The following is an 18,375-nucleotide window of genomic DNA, read 5'->3' as shown; positions in this document are numbered from 1 at the left end:
ATCACTGAAATCATGTATCAAGGCTAAGGGTTTTTAATATATGTGTCTACCTCTCAACACAGAGAGAGAGAGAGAGAGAGAGAAGGCAAAACTACATCAGTGATAAATATGGGCAAATTATTAAGCCTCATTGCTTGTAATGCCACTGCTTTCAAGAGTAGACAATCCAGACATCTCCTCAGTTTTCCTCTTCTTCTTCTCTTTCCCCTTTGGTATCCAATTCTTTGTTTCCTTGCACATCTGCTCTTCTGCATTCTTTCTATATTTCGTTTTCTTTACTGCAAGATGCTTTCTTGTTACCATACTTGTTAAATGACCTTTTCTTTTTATTCTTTCTAAAATTCATTCTCCTTATTTGCGCAGAAACCCTTTCAAAGAAAAAGTTAACAAGCATTTCTTCAACTATTTCTAGTCGCAAAAGATTCCTAGTACTCTACTCATGTTTCTACTCGCTTGTCCTCTACTAATGCTTCTTTTTTGTGCCTCTGCTGCATAAGACAAAATGGAAAAAAAAGAAAAAATAACTTCTGTTAATCTAAAGCTTATTCAATTAGAGCTCACTTCCCAAAGTATACTTATCCCATTAAAAAAGCTTCAGCCTAGTGAAATCATCCTTAATATCTTCTGATCTAAACTTTCATCACTATAAAGTACACTTTCCAAATATGGAAGTTTTCACTATCCTTCAAGACTTTTGTTGCCCATTAAGTCTAACACTATTAACCTGAACATTTAAAAAACCATATTCTCACTCTGCTTGCTATTAATATGTAACCCATAATTATAGTGTCACATTTGTAGCTCTTCTTCTGAATCATCCAATTCACCACATCATCTGCAAGCACAGATGTTTCTCCTCTTGGTCATTATCTAGGACTCTTTTTATCACTACAGTGATCAGCAATGGAGATAAGATACTTTCTTGTTGTATCCTATTATTATGTTTAAACCATTCAAATTACTAAATTTACTCCTTACAGCTCTTGCATTTAACATACATAGTCTTGACCATAATTGTTTCTTCTTTTGCTATGCCAACATTTCCCAAACTTTCTCAGTCTTTTTTCTTTGAAATAAATCAAAGGTTTTTCCCAAATCAAAATAAAATATTTTTTTATTACATTTTAATATTCAAATTCACAGTACTCATCATTTATCTTATTGAAAAAATCAAATCAACTGTTGATTACCCTTTTCTAAAACCAAACTTCTCATTTTCTAGGCTTTCCTCTATTTTAATCTTTATCCTTGTCATTACTCATTCACACATTAATGTTTGCACAGCCATTATCGATCTACTACATAGAGAATGCATGCATGCAACATACCTAATGACGCTTTTGATTAAGCTATCATTCCAGTCTTTCCAATTTATAGATATTAGTTAGCAGCTATTGGAAAACATAGTTATTTTTTGTCAGTTTTTTACTGGGAGAAAGATTGTTAAGCAACGTCCTGAGGATGCTGTTAGCCATGCAAATAGTGAAACATGGTGAGAAAATACATCTAATATAAAAAATAAAAAAAAATAAAAAATAAAAAAAACATACAGATTAAAATCAGGTTATCTACTGTTCAAGGGATTTTGGTATATTTCAGACTTCAGGATAGTGGTCTCACACCAGGTGATGAAATTCATTCCACTAGCTAAAGAAAATCACAAGCATCTATACTCACAATGGAATTTGAGTCCAAACAAGAACAATATTGAAAAACTTGCATTTAAGTGGATAAGTAGCAAGCATCAAGATTTTTTTAATATTTAATTTCATTTATTTTCAAGTTTTTATTTTTTATCTTTATTTTTTTTTTACTCATGATTTCATATTTTATAATTTATAATTATTTCACACACACTTGATTCACTATTGCAAACTCATAAGGACAAAAGGAACAGTTTTTGTTATATAGGACATAGAGTAGACTTCTTTGGACACAGCAATGGTGCTTTTGTTGGGAATTTTCACAGAAGCTTGTTATAATGAATGAGTTTCCAACAGCAGTATTGCTATAGTGAGAGTCAACTATATTACAGTCTAGGACAGTACAATATCTCATTGAAGTATGATGTCTTCAAGTAAATGAAAAAAGCATACGAGGATAGTCTGAAAAGTTCTCAGCCTTGACCATAGATGGCAACACTATCGGCAAGATTTTTTTTTTCTAAGTTGGAACATCTGTCATAAGCATCCATGTGAAATTGCAAGTCATTCTATCAGGTAGTTTGTTTTATACAGCTGTCTGAAGCAAAAGTCTTGTCAGTATCCCTTGAAATGGATAAAATTGAGTATTGTGCGGTTATAAAATTCTTTGTAAAAGAAGGTTTAACGACAAAAAAAAATTCATTTGAAGTTCACAAAAGTTTATGGGGAATCCTTCTCCTTCGTTTTCGACAATTAAGAAATGGGTTGCCAAGTTTGAACGTGGCCATACCAGCCTTGAAGGTGATCCATGTGAAGGACGTCCAAAAAGTGTAACAACACCAGAAATTAATGATCAAGTGTATGATATGGTATTGGGTGACCAGTAAGTTAAAGTGCGTGAAATTGATGAGACTATAGCATTTCAAAAGAACGTGTACGATATATTTTGCACGAAGAATTACAAATGAAAAAGCTTTGCGCAAGACATGTGCCGTGCTTGCTCACAGCAGATCAAAAATGCACTCGAATGAAAATCTCTGAACAGTGCTTGAAGCATTTTAACAAGAATAAAACTGATTTCGTGTGTTGATTTATTACTATGGATGAGACTTGGATTCACCATTACAAAACAGAATCCAAACAACAGTCAAAACAGTGGACAGAAGCTAGTTGTTCAGCACCAAAGACAAAGTCAGTTCCACCAGCAGGAAAGGTCATGGCATCAGTGTTTTGGAATGCTAAAGGCATTTTGTTTATTAATTATCTTGAAAAGGGTAAAACAATAACCGGGGAACATTATTCCAAACTTTTAACAAGACTTGATGAAAAAATTCATGAGAAAAGACCTAGCTTGCAGAAGAAAAAATCATCTTTCACCAGGACAATGCACCTGTTCACAAAGGTGTTTTGGCAATGGGAAAATTAAGAGATCTGCACTATGAATTGTTGGAACCACCACCACATTCCCCAGATTTGGCTCCCTCTGACTTCTATCTCTTCCCAAAACTAAAACTCTTCCTCACTGGTCAGCATTTTTCTTTGAATCAAGAGGTGATTGCAGCTGTAGAGGGGGTATTTTGAAGATGTTACTGAGAACCACTACAGGGATGGGATAATGGCACTGGAGCATCATTGGAATAAACGTATTAGTCTTAAAGGAGATTTTGTTGAAAAATAAAAATAATTTGGAAATTATAAATTCGTTTTTTCATTGTTAGGCAGAGAACTTTGCAGACCACCCTCGTACATAAAGGATTCCCCTCTGTCAGAAGGATTAAATAAAATATGAATCACATCATCTAATGGATATAATGATTGATAATTAATAATTATCTCATCAGATTGTTAATTATTAATAATTAACACATCAGATTGTAGCCAGACTACAATCTGATGTGAAGAGGATATCCATACCTTGCTTTAAAAGGACTTCTGAACAAATAGCAAGGATTCTCTGCAAATACAATCTGTACACTACCTTCAAACTAGTAGGAAAGTTACCTTCTTTCTTATCATCTACTAAAGATAAATTGCATTCTCCTTGCTGTTGTCTATCAAGTATCTTGTTCATGTTGACTTTGCTATTTTGAGCAGACTGGCTGTTCTGCTGGATTGGCCCAAACCTTTGTTTCTCATACCATCATCACTAGACAGAGTTCCACAGAATCAGATAAAGATCTCACACTATTATAGATTTAAATTCAATTGTCAATGCCTTGAAATGTGCAAAGTACTGCATCACTGCCCTAATTTTAATTAGGGAACAGACTGCATGCATATTTCTAAATTTTGGGGAGGTAATTGCCATAAATTGTGTTCACTTTTTTTATTTTTTTAAATTATTAACAATTTTATATCTTTTTCTTTTTAATTACATAACTATACCTGTTCTGGTTCCCTGAAACTTTAATAGTGTTGTCTTCTGTATGCTCAGCTGCAATTGAGACACGTGAAAGTGTGACTCATGCAGTCTGACATGCTCAGGTTAATATTTTGAATGTTATAACCAATTATTTTGCTCTCTCCCTGAAAAATGCTCATGATTAAGTGAGTGCAATGTACAGGAGTTGTTAATAAATTCTAATTTTCCTTACATTTGTTAAATCATGTTTTAAAAATATCATTATGTTTATGACATGTTTCTATAAAATGTTTTGTTACTCATTATTTTATATTGCTATTTTATCAAATGGTTACCTCACTTAATTTTTTGAAGTAATTGCACCATATCTTATAATTATGAAAAGAAATGATGACAAATGGTTAGCTGACTTGTTTGCAGAGTGGTTAGCATACCCACTCTTCAACCAAAGAGTTGTGAATTGAAAACCCATTCTGGGCATGAACAATTTTAAAAGTCCAAACTGGATGAGCTTGTATAGCTCCTTGAGTTTATAAGGCTTGTCTTTAGAAAAAAGAAAAGAAAAAATAAAGGGAAAAATTTTGAAATGTAATGGTAGGAACAGCAGAAGAACACGGAAGAACAAGTGAAACCTGAAAAGGAATAGAAACATGTCGGTAAAATGAGAGTTAAAGCAAAAAAAAAAAAAAAAAAATTAAATAAGCTGGAAGACATATTAAAGGGAACAAGAAAATATTATACAGGATAATGAAGAATAGAAGAATTAAGAACCTTTTTTTTTATAATGGAGATAAAAATCTTATGACTACTGTAAGAGTGATGTAGCAACTTTACTTTAGAGATATCTTAAACAAAGATGAAAGTCATAGTGAAATAATTGTGAAAAATGGTAGTTCAAGACTGAAATGGCTGTGTCACATCTTTAGATTAATCTAAAGAAAGGTTATACCAGATGACAGGACCAAAGGGATTATTGTTTATATAAACAGCAATCCCTTGATTAATGCACCTCCAATTAGTGTGTCATTTTTTTTTCTATATCCAAATTCGATTAGTGCACCTCTAAAATTCAATTAGTGTGCCTATATACATGTATTCAATTAGTATGCCTATATACACCCTGGCGAGTGATTTAAAAAATCACTCGCCAGGGTGAAATAATTTAGTTACCGATTTAAAACATTTTACAAAGTTATTTTAACTTTGTGAAATGAGACATACTACATTTTAATTAGTAATGGCATACTACACTATTTCCACGTACATGTACACTATGTTCCAAATTTACCGCCAAAATTATGTCGTCTGCTAATTACATAGCATTCTGATGATTATATCTCGTGCCTCCTTTGCTTTTAATTTTAAAGTATTTTCCCAACCTTTCCTCATGAGTAAAAGAATTAGTGAGAGCAAAAAATGGAAGTGTGAAAATGATTCGAAAAATAATCTCGCTGGAAGAAAAACTTGAAATAATGAAGAAAATGATCAAAGCGAGTCCAGAGCAAAGATAGGACAAGAACACAAGAATGGGTAAATCAACTATATGAGCAATTTTAAGCACCCAAAATCAAAGTATTATAATGATTGAATTAGAGAAACTTCTTTCTACATGGATCAAAGATTGTAATCAAAAACAGACCCCGCTAAGCACTGACCTTATTAAATCAAAAGCATTAAATCTCTTTGCAACCTTGAAAGAAAGAGCTAATGATGGAAAAGAAGAGAATTCCATGCTAGTGCTGGTGGTTTGAGCATTTCATAAAGAAAAATAGCCTACATAATGTTCTAATCACAAGCAAAGCTACAAGTGCAGATAAGGAGGTGGCTGCAAATTATCCAGAGATTTTGAAGAAAATTGTGGAAGAAGGGGGCTATTAAGATCAACAAATATTTAATGTCAATGAAACCAGCCTTTTTTTTGGAAGCAAATGCCTTCCAAGACTTTTCTGGCCAAATCAGAGAAATCTCAGCCTGGTTATAAAGTCACAAAGTCGAATGAAATTACTGCTATCCATATGCGAGCTGTTTGGAAGCACATTCTTCCACATTGTGCAAATGATTTTAGAGGCTTTTCAAATGAATCTAAGTTAATTAAATCTCATTCTGAGAAATTGAGTGATTCCAAATGCTAAATTTGGATGCACAGTGGGAAGATCCTGAAGAATATGAAGAAAATTAAACCACTGACAGTCAGCCAAAAGATTTTTCACAGAAACAATTTGAAAATATTTTTCATACAATCTAAGTTTTTAAGTAGCAATGCTTAGAGGCTGATCCTGATGAAGAGAGAAAGCAGCAAAATCTGCAGAAGAGTCAATAGGGCTATACCATCAGTTGTACGAAAAAAGGAAACAGAACGACCGCCGAACTACGTTAGCTGCATTCTTTGTTAGGAAATAGAATAATAAATTTATATTCTGAATATGTTTTATTGTCTTTCAGTTTCACGGTGTTCCTTTAGCTAGGCCCTGAGACATACCCTAATTCTTTTATAAAAAAAAAAAAATTAAGGGTTAAAAAAAATTTGCAATTTGAGGAACGAATTATACTTTTTCACATAGTTATTATATTCTATTAGCACAATTTCGATTAATGCACCTATTTTAAAGAACACATCAGGTACATTAATCGAGAGATTGCTGTATATATATATATATGCACGTGCACACACAAAAAGTGAAGTAGAAGACTTGAAGAACTCAACCCATCAATCTGTTATTGGTGGTTTACAAAAGTCTTGACTCATGAGTTCATGCAATTCTAAACTTCACATAACCAAAAGAACAGACAGGGTTTTGAAGTGGCTTTGGCACAATAGAACATATTCAAGTTGTACAACAGACTATTGAATATATTGAATATTAAATGCTTAAATCACTATGAAACCAACAAGTGAAGGAGCTATGTGTAAGGAACATCAAATCAGCATACATTAATGTAACACGAACAATTCATTTCAATGGAAACATCTCCACTTTGGAAATACAAAAAGGCTTAAGCAGGGCTCGAAAAATTTTGTGCTGGCTCAACAATCAGGCAAATATCTCACTCATCAGATTTTGGCTTGCACAGTCTACTGGTTACTAATATTATTATTATTGCAAAACACCTCCAGGGAGTGCAAGGACTCATCAAGGGAGGGCACTTACTCTACAACTCTGTCTTCAACACTCATTCTACCAACTACAACTACATTCATCATCTACATGAATGCCATCTACCACCGACCACCACCACTAGTATTTCACAGACAATCACAAACATCCATGCCCATGGTGGGATTCGAACCCGCAGTCTTTTGGCTGGAAAGCGGATATGCTAACCACTCAGCCAACCAGGCCTGCATATATCATCTTCTTCTTCTTCTTGAGTATTCTGCAATTGAGCATTCTTCTCTTAGTAGCAAAAACTTTCCTTCCACTCTCTCTCTTCTGTTCTGAGCCTTTTCTTTCAAGGTTGTGTACCTGTCTCCATTCAGCATTGTTTTCCTTACTCTTCCTCTGGGTCTTTTTCCATCTATTTTTCCTCTGATGGCATCTCTGATGATTCCATTACCTCTCAGAATATGTCCGATCCAGTTTCCCTTTCTTCTTTTTATCCTCCTTAACAGACTTCTTTCTCCTTCTACTCTTTTTAAGACCACTTCATTAGTTATTTTATCTGTCCATTTGATTTTTTTCCATCCTTCTCCAAATCCACATCTCAAAGCTTTCCAAAATCTTAATTTCTTCTTTCTTCAAGTCAAAGTTTCAGCTGCATAGAGGGCAACACTCCACACATAATATTTTATTAGTCTTTTCTTTAGGTTTCTATCCATTTTACTTCTGAATAAATTCCATTTTCTATTAAAGGCATCTCTTCTCATTGCTATTCTTGCTTTTATGTCACTTTTACATCTTTCATCACTGCTAATAACACTTCCTAGATATTTTAATGTCTTTACTTGATTCAATTTTTCCTCATTTATTCTGATATCCATATTTGCCTCTTTCCTTGCTATTTTCATTACCTTTGTATTACTTATGTTAATTTTCATTCCATAATTGATACAGGATTCCAGTAATCTGTTCAACAGATGTTGTAGTCCTGTTTCAGTATTTGATAATAATGCCTTGTCATCTGCATGTCTTATTGAAATATTTGTCTACCTCCAATCTTTATTCATTCTTCCGAATTCTCCAGTGCTTCTTTTAACATTGCTTCAGAATACACGTTAAACAAAATTGGTGACAGAGAACAGCCTCGTCTTACTCCTCATCCAATGATACCTGGTTCTATTGCACTGTATATGTCTCTCACCATGGCAGTTTGTCCCATATATAGTGAAATAATTAGCCTTCTGTCTTTCCAATCTATACCAATATTTTCCATTACTTCCATTTTATCTCATGATACAAAGTCAAAACCTTTTTCGAAATCTACATAACAAATATTAACTTCTTTATTCAGTTCCAGCCTTCTTTCACTTACTATTCTTAACAGTCCAATGACATTTCTTGTTCCCCTACCCTTTCTGAAACCAAACTGATCTTTTCCAAGAAATTCTTCCACCTTAGATGCAATTCTTCATGTTAAGATTCCCACAAGTATTTTTGATGTATGGGAAATGAGGTTTATTTTTCTAAAATCCTTGCAGTTTACTATATTACTTTTCTTTGGTATAGGTCAAGGGTGCTTAAGGGTCAAAGCTGTATAACTGAGAGGAGACCTCCACATAGCCTTTAAAGGAATGCGGAGAACCGACCAGGGCTTCTGACCTAATGTCCAATCCTCACCTTCTCGTGGTGCACCCTGTTGGGTATCTACTTGGATACCGAACGGACGAGGATGGGCTGGCAATTTGGGATTTACCCGACCAAATTGTAATTCTTATTGGTTAAACCAAAATATAGAATGATGGTACAACACGACAAAATTTCATGCCGGCTGGGGCGTCGCCCAGTTAAACAAGGCTCCCCGTTGTTTTTGCCAGGGAACCAGGGCGAACAGTGAAAAGTCAGCTACTGGAACAAATCGGAAAATAAACCCCAACTCAACATCACCAGAGTTAAAGATCGGTACTATCAACATAAGAAGCCTGAATGGCAAAGAGGAGCTAGCTGAGGAATTAGATAAGTACCAGATCGACATAATAGGGGTGACTGAAACAAAAAAAAGACCAAAACTGGTGAGATCTTTCTGAGCAATAAATACAAAATGTTATATTCAGGCAATGACAATCAAGGAAAAGAAGGAGTAGCCATAGTATTCAACACAAAATACGAGACTAATCTTCTTGAATGGCAGGCAGTCTCAAGTAGAGTAATGTGGGCAAATATGAGAATGGGGAACTGGACAATGAGACTTATTTGTGCCTATGGTCCCACAGAAGGTTCTACTAAGGTAGAAGTGAAGGAATTTTTTGAGGCTTTAGAAAAAGCAACTGACACAATGAAAAATGAAAAGTTGGTCCTTGTTTGGGATCTAAATAGCAGAGTAGGAAATGATTGTGAGACATACAAAAATATTTTGGGAAAATTTGGAGAAAAGAACAAAGCTAATAATAATGGCAAATATCTGTTGGATTTCTGCTCAGGACATGGACTGGTTATTACTAACACCATGTTCCAACATAAAAATGTGCACAAATTCACATGGAGAGAAGAGGCTAGGAATAAGAAAAGTCTCATTGACTATGTTATTGTTGATAGTGATGTTTTCTCCCTGGTGCAGGACACCAGAGTGTACAGAGGATTTGAAATTGGAAGTGATCACTATTTAGTCTTGAGCAGGATAAAATTGAATTTCATATTGAAAAGAATAACATGTAAGAAAGTTTTAAAGCGAATAAAAGTTGAGCAGCTCTCAGATGTGAGCTGTAGACTAAAATACACAAAGATTATTGAAGAAAAAATGAAAGAGTTTGAGAACAGGAATCAAACCTTGGAGATTCAGTGGCAAACTCTGAAGAAAACATTGATTGATTCTGCCAGAGAGGCATGTGGTGAGGTTGTCTGTAAGGATAAAAAAATCAGAACTCCCTGGTGGACACAGGAAGTTAAAGAGGCAGTGAAGGAAAAGAAGAAAGCACACCAAAAGTTCCTGTCAAATAAGTCAGCTTGTGCTCTTAGAGAATATAGAGACAAATGCAAGAATGCTAAACACTGTGTAAAACTAGCTAAACAAAAGTCATGGGAGGACTTTGGCAAGAATATAGAAAATAAATATCAAGAAGGTGGCAAAATATTCTGGAGGTTGTTGAAGAAGCTTAAGAATGGAGGAAAGAGTGCTATAAAAGGAATTAGAGATGATAAAGGTAACATGAAAACGGGAGAAAAAGATATCCTTGAAGTATGGAGTAATTACTTTGAAAAACTGCTAAATGAAACAAGCAGTGATGACAGCACAGTGGTAAAAAACACTGACCAGGCATGTAGTCAGGAATACATATCCATACTTGAAGTAGAAAAAGCCATCAAAGGCTTGAAATGTGGAAAGGCTGCAGGAGTAGATGATATTCGACCAGAAATGCTGAAGTATGGTGGTATAAGAGTCTTACATAGTTCAGAAAGCCTGGACAGAGGGACGAATTCCCGATGATTGGAGTAGAGCTCTCATAGTACCCATATATAAAAAGGGAAATAAAACTGCATGTGAGAATTACAGAGGTATTTCCCTACTGAGTGTTCCTGGCAAGATCTATGCAAGTATACTTGAGAAACGGTTGAGAAGAATTGTGGAAGAAAAGCTTGGTGAAGAACAAGCTGGATTCAGGCCAAATATAGGCTGTCAGGATTAGATCTTCACTTTACGACAAATAGTTGAGAAATCAGGGGAATATAACAAAGATCTGTATTTAAGTTTTGTAGATCTGGAAAAGGCATATGACAAAGTGCCAAGAGAGAAGCTATTCAATACACTACAGCTATATGGTGTCAATGGGGCATTATATCAAGCAATACTTAGTCTTTATTTGAGTTGTAAGTCAGCAGTTAGAATTGAAGGAAGTACAGGAAGATGGTTTAATGTTAAATCTGATGTGAGACAAGGATGTACATTATCCTCTCTGTTATTTATTATCTATATGGATCATATTATGAAGGAAAGTGGTATTAAACATGATATCAAAATTGGAGATGTTAATGTCAGCTCTTTGCTTTATGTGGACGATGTTATGCTTCTAAATAAATCCGCTACAGGTCTGCAAGATTCTCTGACTAAATTGAATAACTGTTGTAATAGATATGGTATGAAGGTCAACAATAAAAAGACAAAGACAATGAAAATAGGTAGCATCGTTGAAAATGTCAACTGCGTTGTGAACGGAGAACCTGTGGAACAAGTAAAACATTTCACCTACTTAGGCACTATTTTTAGTGAACATGGTAAATTAGATATGGAAATAGACAACAAAATCAACAAAGCTGGTATGGTAGGAAGTCAATTGAATAAATTCATATGGAATGAGAAATAGTCAGAACACTAAATTAGCTATATACAAGACAGTGTTCAAACCAGTTTTAATTTATGGATCTGAGAGCTGGGTTAGAAGTAAAACATTTGACCAAAGACTAGTTCATGCCTCTAGTCTTTTTTTCATGCCTCTAATCTTTCTCAGGACTCTCAGGAAAGAACTTGACATTGTCAGAATCCAGGAATGCATTAGCAGAGCTAATCTCAGGTGGTATGGTCACTTAAACAGAATGGGCGAGGAAAGATTAGCAAAACAAGTGTTCTCTGCAGGATGGCAGGAAAACAACCCAGCGGAAGACCAAGGTATAGGTGGATTGATACGGTACAAAGTGCCTTAGACAATAGAAATACAAGATCTAATAATATTGGAGTCTTGACAGGTAACAGACTGATTGAGAGAAAATTGTAGATAGGAAGTTAGTAATGATGTAAATTTTTCATGTAGTATACTATCATATCCTGTACACTCCTTCAGGGTACATGGCAGGAATATGATGATGATGATTTGCTGGAAACCTGTTAATATTCATTCAGGATATCTCTTTTCTATTGTTTTTAATAAATAATAATAAAAAAAACCGAATTATTTAAAAAAACTCTTAAGAAAGGACAACAAATGTGATTATGTTGGAAACACAATGTTTTTATGTGATTGCCACCCATGAAAGATCATACCTGCAATACGTAAGTTGGAAGGAATACAGTGTGCATAAGGATAATGTAAGTTATGAAATATTATAAGATGCAGGGCAGAAGAGTTGCAATCATTGTAAGTCTTAATATAAAAAGAAACCAGCTCTGTAAGCTAAAAACAACTCACAATAATTCTATTGTTTAGTTTGGTAAAAGAAAGAATGAACATGGACAAATAACTCTACCAAATGCAATGACATGCAGAAGAGAATGTTCACCTAATGAGTGAGCCCCCATTTTGCTAAGAGTTAATAACATGGTGTGTGCAACATGGAGCTCAATGCTAAAATTCAGATGTATGAATAAGTACTAGAGATGCTTCCTAAACTGAATAAGAATTCAACAACAGGATAAGATGGGATATCAGCTGAATTGGCTGAGCCTTTGACCCGCTTGTATAATTTTAGTTTCAACACAGAGAAGATTCTACAGGAGTGGAAAGAATGCAATTTCATTGCACAAGGGTGGTGCAAAGACTGTTGTGTCTAACAAGACTTATCAGTATCTCTGGAGTATGGGAAAGATTCTGGAAAAGTTGGTAATAGCTCAGAATGAATTAACTGAGAATACAGAAATGAATTGAGAGAGAGAGAGAGTACCTACGTTTTGTAATGAACTTCCTCACATTTTATAATAATGTTATGGTTGGGTTAGACAAAGGAAATGGAAACAATGATCTTCTCGACTTTGCTGAGGCCTCAGGCAGGATACAGCATGGAAGCCACATAAGTTGCAAGGATGGCTAACCAACAGAAGTGAAGAAGGGACATGAGTCTCAATATTTAAGATGACCACTAGTGTACCCCATGGATCAGAGAATTGGTCCATTGGTATTCAATCTTCGCACTGATGACAATGGAAAAATTTGACAGCTATTTGCTAGGCTGGATAATCAGATATGCAACCAACATGCAGCACTTGCAGAATGATTTCAATAGGCTGGAATTGTGGGCATGCAAAAATGGCTGTCAGTTCAATGTTACTACATGTAAAGTTATGCACCACTTTCTTGTGATATGTTCAATGGCTATTATACTGGTGAAATTATGCTAGAAGAAATTGATAAGGCTAGGGTTCTGGGAGTTTTAGTAGATAACAATCTGAAGCTCATGGATCCATGATATGTGAATCTGTGTCTTACATAACATTCTATACACTGGAAGAGCACAGAGAAATTACATAACAGTGCCACACGCAGAGAAAAATAGTACAATAGCATAGCCAATTATAAAAGTGCACATATAACTGGTGCATTTATATATACTGCATACAATACCAGATAAGTACTGCATACAATACCATGCTCTCTAAACAGAGGATCTTTTTAGCAGAAGATTAAGTCTTATGTAAGAGCTATTTTCTCAAGTATGTTTGTATAAAAAAACTGTGAAGCCTTGCTACAATGCCCTATATTAAAAATGTGATGCCCTTTATGGGAAAGTGTTTTCCTTAATACAACTCACACTAAATTTTTCATTATTAGGACTTGCACAGACTGGACTCGGCTATTCTGCATATATGTAACTGTATAAATATGTTCAACTGTATAAACAGTTACATAAGTGAAAAATATTTTTGCTAGTAATTTAAATCAACAGAAAAACATTACTTACATGGAGCTCTAGACTGTTCTACATGCCTTTCATCTTTTCTACACTTGTTTATATTCACCTAAAGAGATAAAGAAAGCAAAACGATATGACACCACACATTATTCCTATATATTTACCCTATGATTGCACAGGTTACTATAATAGTACTGTACAATCAGGTTTGCATTATTACTAGCTTTCTTACAAATTAATCTTATCTCGGGTATCTAATATTAGTGGATCATACATTTTTCTCAAAATGCAAATGAAACAATATAACTTGTCTGTTATGCCTATGGTCGCACAGAAGTTTCCAGTAGAAAAAAAATAGGAATTCTATGAGTACTACAGAGAGAAGCTGACAAACAGAAAAAAAGATAGACTGGTTCTTGTTGAAGGATTTACAATAATAGTAAGTATCCAGTATCCAATATAGGTTCAAGACACTGATGAGTCATTGCTAACACCACATATACCAAAATGAACATCCATAAATTCACAGACAGAACACATAAGTAAGATGAAAATTAGTGACTTATTGCTGACAGCAATATCACAGGTTCAGGATAAATAGCTATACAGGAAATTTAAAATTTGCCATTTAGTTATCAGTCATTAGCCCATGATTACTCTCATAGTTAAACTACTTGACAACAGACATATCTTCTAATATCCCATGTTATTCAATATAATATAATCAATTATATTATTATTTCGGGCAACTCCAAGAAGTCGACAGACTTATCAAGGGGGGGGGGCCTAACATCATGTCAAGAACAACTATTCGACATTCACACAGCATCTATCATACCTCACCTTGAACTCATTCACAGTCATAGCACCCACAACAGACTCTGGCAGCTTATTCCACTCATTCACCATTCTCCAAGTAAAAAACCTAGCTCTGACACCCTTGCTAACCACATTCTTGCCCAGCTTCCATGTATGGCCCCTAATCCTCCCACCACCAGTCCTATTCTCAAAAATATCTTCTGAATTAATCTTATAGAAACCCTTCAGTAATTTGAATATCTCAATGATATCACCCCTTTTCCGCCTATCAACCAATTTTTGCAACCCACAAATCTTTCTCTTCTCATAAGATGATAGGAGGTCCATAGACCTGCTATCATCTTGGTCACTCGTCAGTAGAATCACTGTAAACCCATTCCCCTTATCCAGTTCAGCAGTCACTGTGTTATAAAACGTGAGCAAGTTACTGAGGCATGATCTACCCTTCACAAAACCATGTTGTCCCCATACAGTATCCCATTTTCATCTATCCAATCCTGTATTTTTCTCTTGACTAATTTCTCTAAGACCTTGACAATGATTCCTGATATGCTAATCGGTTGGTAATTTACAACAGCAGTCTTGGAACCTTCTTTATGCAGTGGAACTATTTTCCCCTCTTTCCACCCCCTCGGGACTAACCCAGACCCGAGACTCAAATTAAACAAAATGGTAGGGGCACTGACAATTCTTTAGCCGCTTCACGTACGACACGAGCTGGTATACCATCCAATCCCACAGATGTATTGACATTGATGTTTTGTGATAGACTACTCACCTCCACTTCATTCACCACAATTCCCATATAATCTATTGGTTCATTCATTCCTGGAATGTCACCACCTGGATGATATATTCTTGCAAAGTGCTTGCTCAGTAATTCAACTATATCAACTGATTCAGTTATCTCCCTACCATTGGCATTCTTTAAAATCATTCTGCCATATACATTTTTTCTTTTACTTGTAACATATCAAAAAAACTGTAAACAACATTATGGTAAACAACTTATCTGTCTGAAAAACACCCCCCTGCCTGCAAACTATGATGTTGGGTTTGTGCAATAAAACATACATGGAATAGGTTGGAAGAGGTTGAAATTAGTAAAGGTATATCTAAAAGTGATATAGCACACGTGAATTAAGTAATCATTTACTAAAATCATCAATATAAGAAGCTCCAGAGGAAGTCAATTACAGAATCACATGACAAAAGGAATGAAAGACCAGGATTAAAATCAAATATGGAAGTGAATAATAACCATACTATCTGAGACCTAAGTTCAGTACCTGCTGAAAGATGGCAGACATGTAAATACTTATATGAGTTGCAGAGAGAGAGAGAGAGAGAGAGAGAAATGGAAGTTTTTCTTAGGGTGGTCTATATTTTTTCAACTTAAAAGAAGTAATACAAATGTAAAATAGAGTAGGCTTCAATACATCACTGTCATATGAAATTATCTATACCAGAGATACTTGAACTATTTCTCAAGAACAGCTTTTTTCAGAAAACTGTCTAAAGTTTTCAGGTTGTTCCCATCATTGAATATATTGAATTTTCCATCTCTTCTTTTTTGGATATGCTTTCCTGTAAGTAAAAAACTTTAAAATAAAAATATTTTTTGAAAAATATTTTTAAAATAAAATGAACATAATCATAATGACTACCACTTATCATTATCATGATCAAATTTGTGATTTGTACTCTTGGGAGGGGGTGGGGGATATTATGGTGGTAATACATGAAAAGTTACATTATTAACTTCCAATCGACAATTTCCCTCCAAATTAATCTGTTCTTTGTCAAGATTCCAACATTATCAGATGTCATCATATGAAATTATCTATAATTTTATAATAGTTTTTTTCTGTTCATTTTTTACTCATTATAAGATTTAAAGGAATAAACCTTATAATCTTAAAATATTCCATTAACCTTTATGAGGTTAAACTTGCACATAAGTGTAAATAGGCAAAGCCATTTTTCACTGTAATAATCCACCAATGTCTTCATCTTCCTTTTGGTTCTTTTTCCTGCTAACCTGACAAAGAACATTTTTAGCTAACTTTTCATCTCCCATTCTGTTTAAGTGACCATGTCACATGAAATTAGCTTTGCTAAGACATGCAGAATGCCAAATAGCAAGTTCTTTCCTGATATTCTAATTTTTAACATGATACTTCCATTGATACCATCTGTTCACTCCCTAATCTAATTTCTCTCTTAACACAATGAAACTGAAATATCACACCACAATGCATGTTAGCACTAACACTATGGTTGAAGTGATTGCATTGGATAACAGGCCATACCCAATTGTTCAAATAAGGATTTTCAATCTAATGAATAAACTTATTCTGCAGTACAATTTCTCAGAGAATATTTCTTTCAGCACCAACCAGCATCGTATTCATTGAAAGATTTTTTTTTTTTTTTCAGAAAAAAAAAATATTTATGAAAAAACCAGACATGCCACTTTGCTGGCCTAGTTGTCCAAGTGTTTGTCTGTGGAAACGCTAGTGGTGGTGATGGTGGGTGGTAGATAGCATTGGTGTAGTTGCAGTTGGAATGAGCTGTGGAGTGGGTGTCCTCCCTCTCTGGAGGTCATCATCATCAAATTCCTGCCATGTACCCTCAAGGGATGTACAGGATGTACATCCCTTGAGGGATGTACAGGGATGTATATCCCTGTACAGGGATGTATGATAGTACTACATAAAAAATTTACATCATTACTAACTTCCTATCTACCAATTTTCTACAATTTTCCTCTAGATCAGTCTGTTACTTGTCAAGACTCCAATATTATCAGATCTTATATTTCTGTCATGTAAGGAACTTTGTACCGTATCAATCCACCTATATCTTGGTCTTCCTCTGGGTCATTTAATTTTTAACATGATACTTCCATTGATACCATCTGTTCGCTCCCTAATCTAATTTCTCTCTTATTCAATATAAATTTATTTGGCAGACTTTCTACCATATCAATTTTATTAATTCTGTTGTCCATGTAATTTGTAATTTCCCATCTTCATTAAAAATTTAGTCCGAACAGCTAAAATATATTTTACATGTTCTATAGTTCTCCATTCAGGATAGTTGTTATTTTCAATGATGTTTCTGCCTATTTTCATTGTCTTTGTCTTTTTATTGCTGAATTTCATACCAAATTTTTTTTACAACAGTTATTCAATTTAGTAAAGGAATCTTGCAGAACTTGTGTTGTGTCTGTCTTTCATCCAACCTTATATTTGCTAGCTGTTGTTTGACCCCACTTTCAAACATAAAGAAAATTTTTATTATACTGCGCCACTCTATGCTTGAAATCACACAATTTTTGTGAGGGAATCAAGCACCAATTGGCACTACAGCTATAAGAACTAACTACAGGCCGAAATTGTCTTACTTATATATAGGGTTTCCCACAAGATTCGTATTTTAACGAGTGGTGCAATGAAATTGAAATTAGGCAAGTATAAGAATCAAGTTAAACAAGATATTTAATTCTCTCACAAAATTATTCTTACATAAGAAACAAGAACTCTATTAAGATCAATACAATTAGAAAACAATTTATGTATTCTATAAAGAAATTAGATTCTACTCAGCTGAGTATATTATTTACTGCTAGAACTTATGTATAAGGCTTTCACAATTCTCATCCGTTATGATTTCAACTTAGTTTCACTTTAAACAACATCAATATTCAGCAAAACATTTAAAAGTTAATTCTTTTTAGTCTCAGAAAAATATTCATAAACTTCAATTTATCAAACACTTAACTGGCAACTTCAATATCTATCAGAGGATTAAAATAGTTCTTAAAAGGTTCAGTCTT

General features: G+C 34.4%; 1 protein-coding gene across 1 annotated transcript in view; it reads right to left on the bottom strand.

The window, feature by feature from the left end:
• Positions 1-18,375, bottom strand: part of LOC150094671 (exosome complex component MTR3-like) — a 177,495-nt gene that overhangs the window by 132,345 nt on the left and 26,775 nt on the right. Inside the window, exon 3 of the mRNA XM_090411435.1 lies at positions 13,764-13,821. Coding sequence (XP_090267561.1) covers positions 13,764-13,821 — 58 coding nt within the window. The remainder of the gene's footprint in view (positions 1-13,763; positions 13,822-18,375) is intronic.

The sequence above is a fragment of the Typopeltis vanoorti genome, chromosome 21 (assembly GCF_054136105.1).
Source record: "Typopeltis vanoorti isolate ZY-2024b chromosome 21, IOZ_Tvanoo_1.0, whole genome shotgun sequence".
Classification (NCBI taxonomy): Eukaryota; Metazoa; Arthropoda; class Arachnida; order Uropygi; family Thelyphonidae; genus Typopeltis; species Typopeltis vanoorti.
Note: the sequence above shows the minus strand (reverse complement) of the source record. Positions and strands in the feature narration are given on the sequence as shown.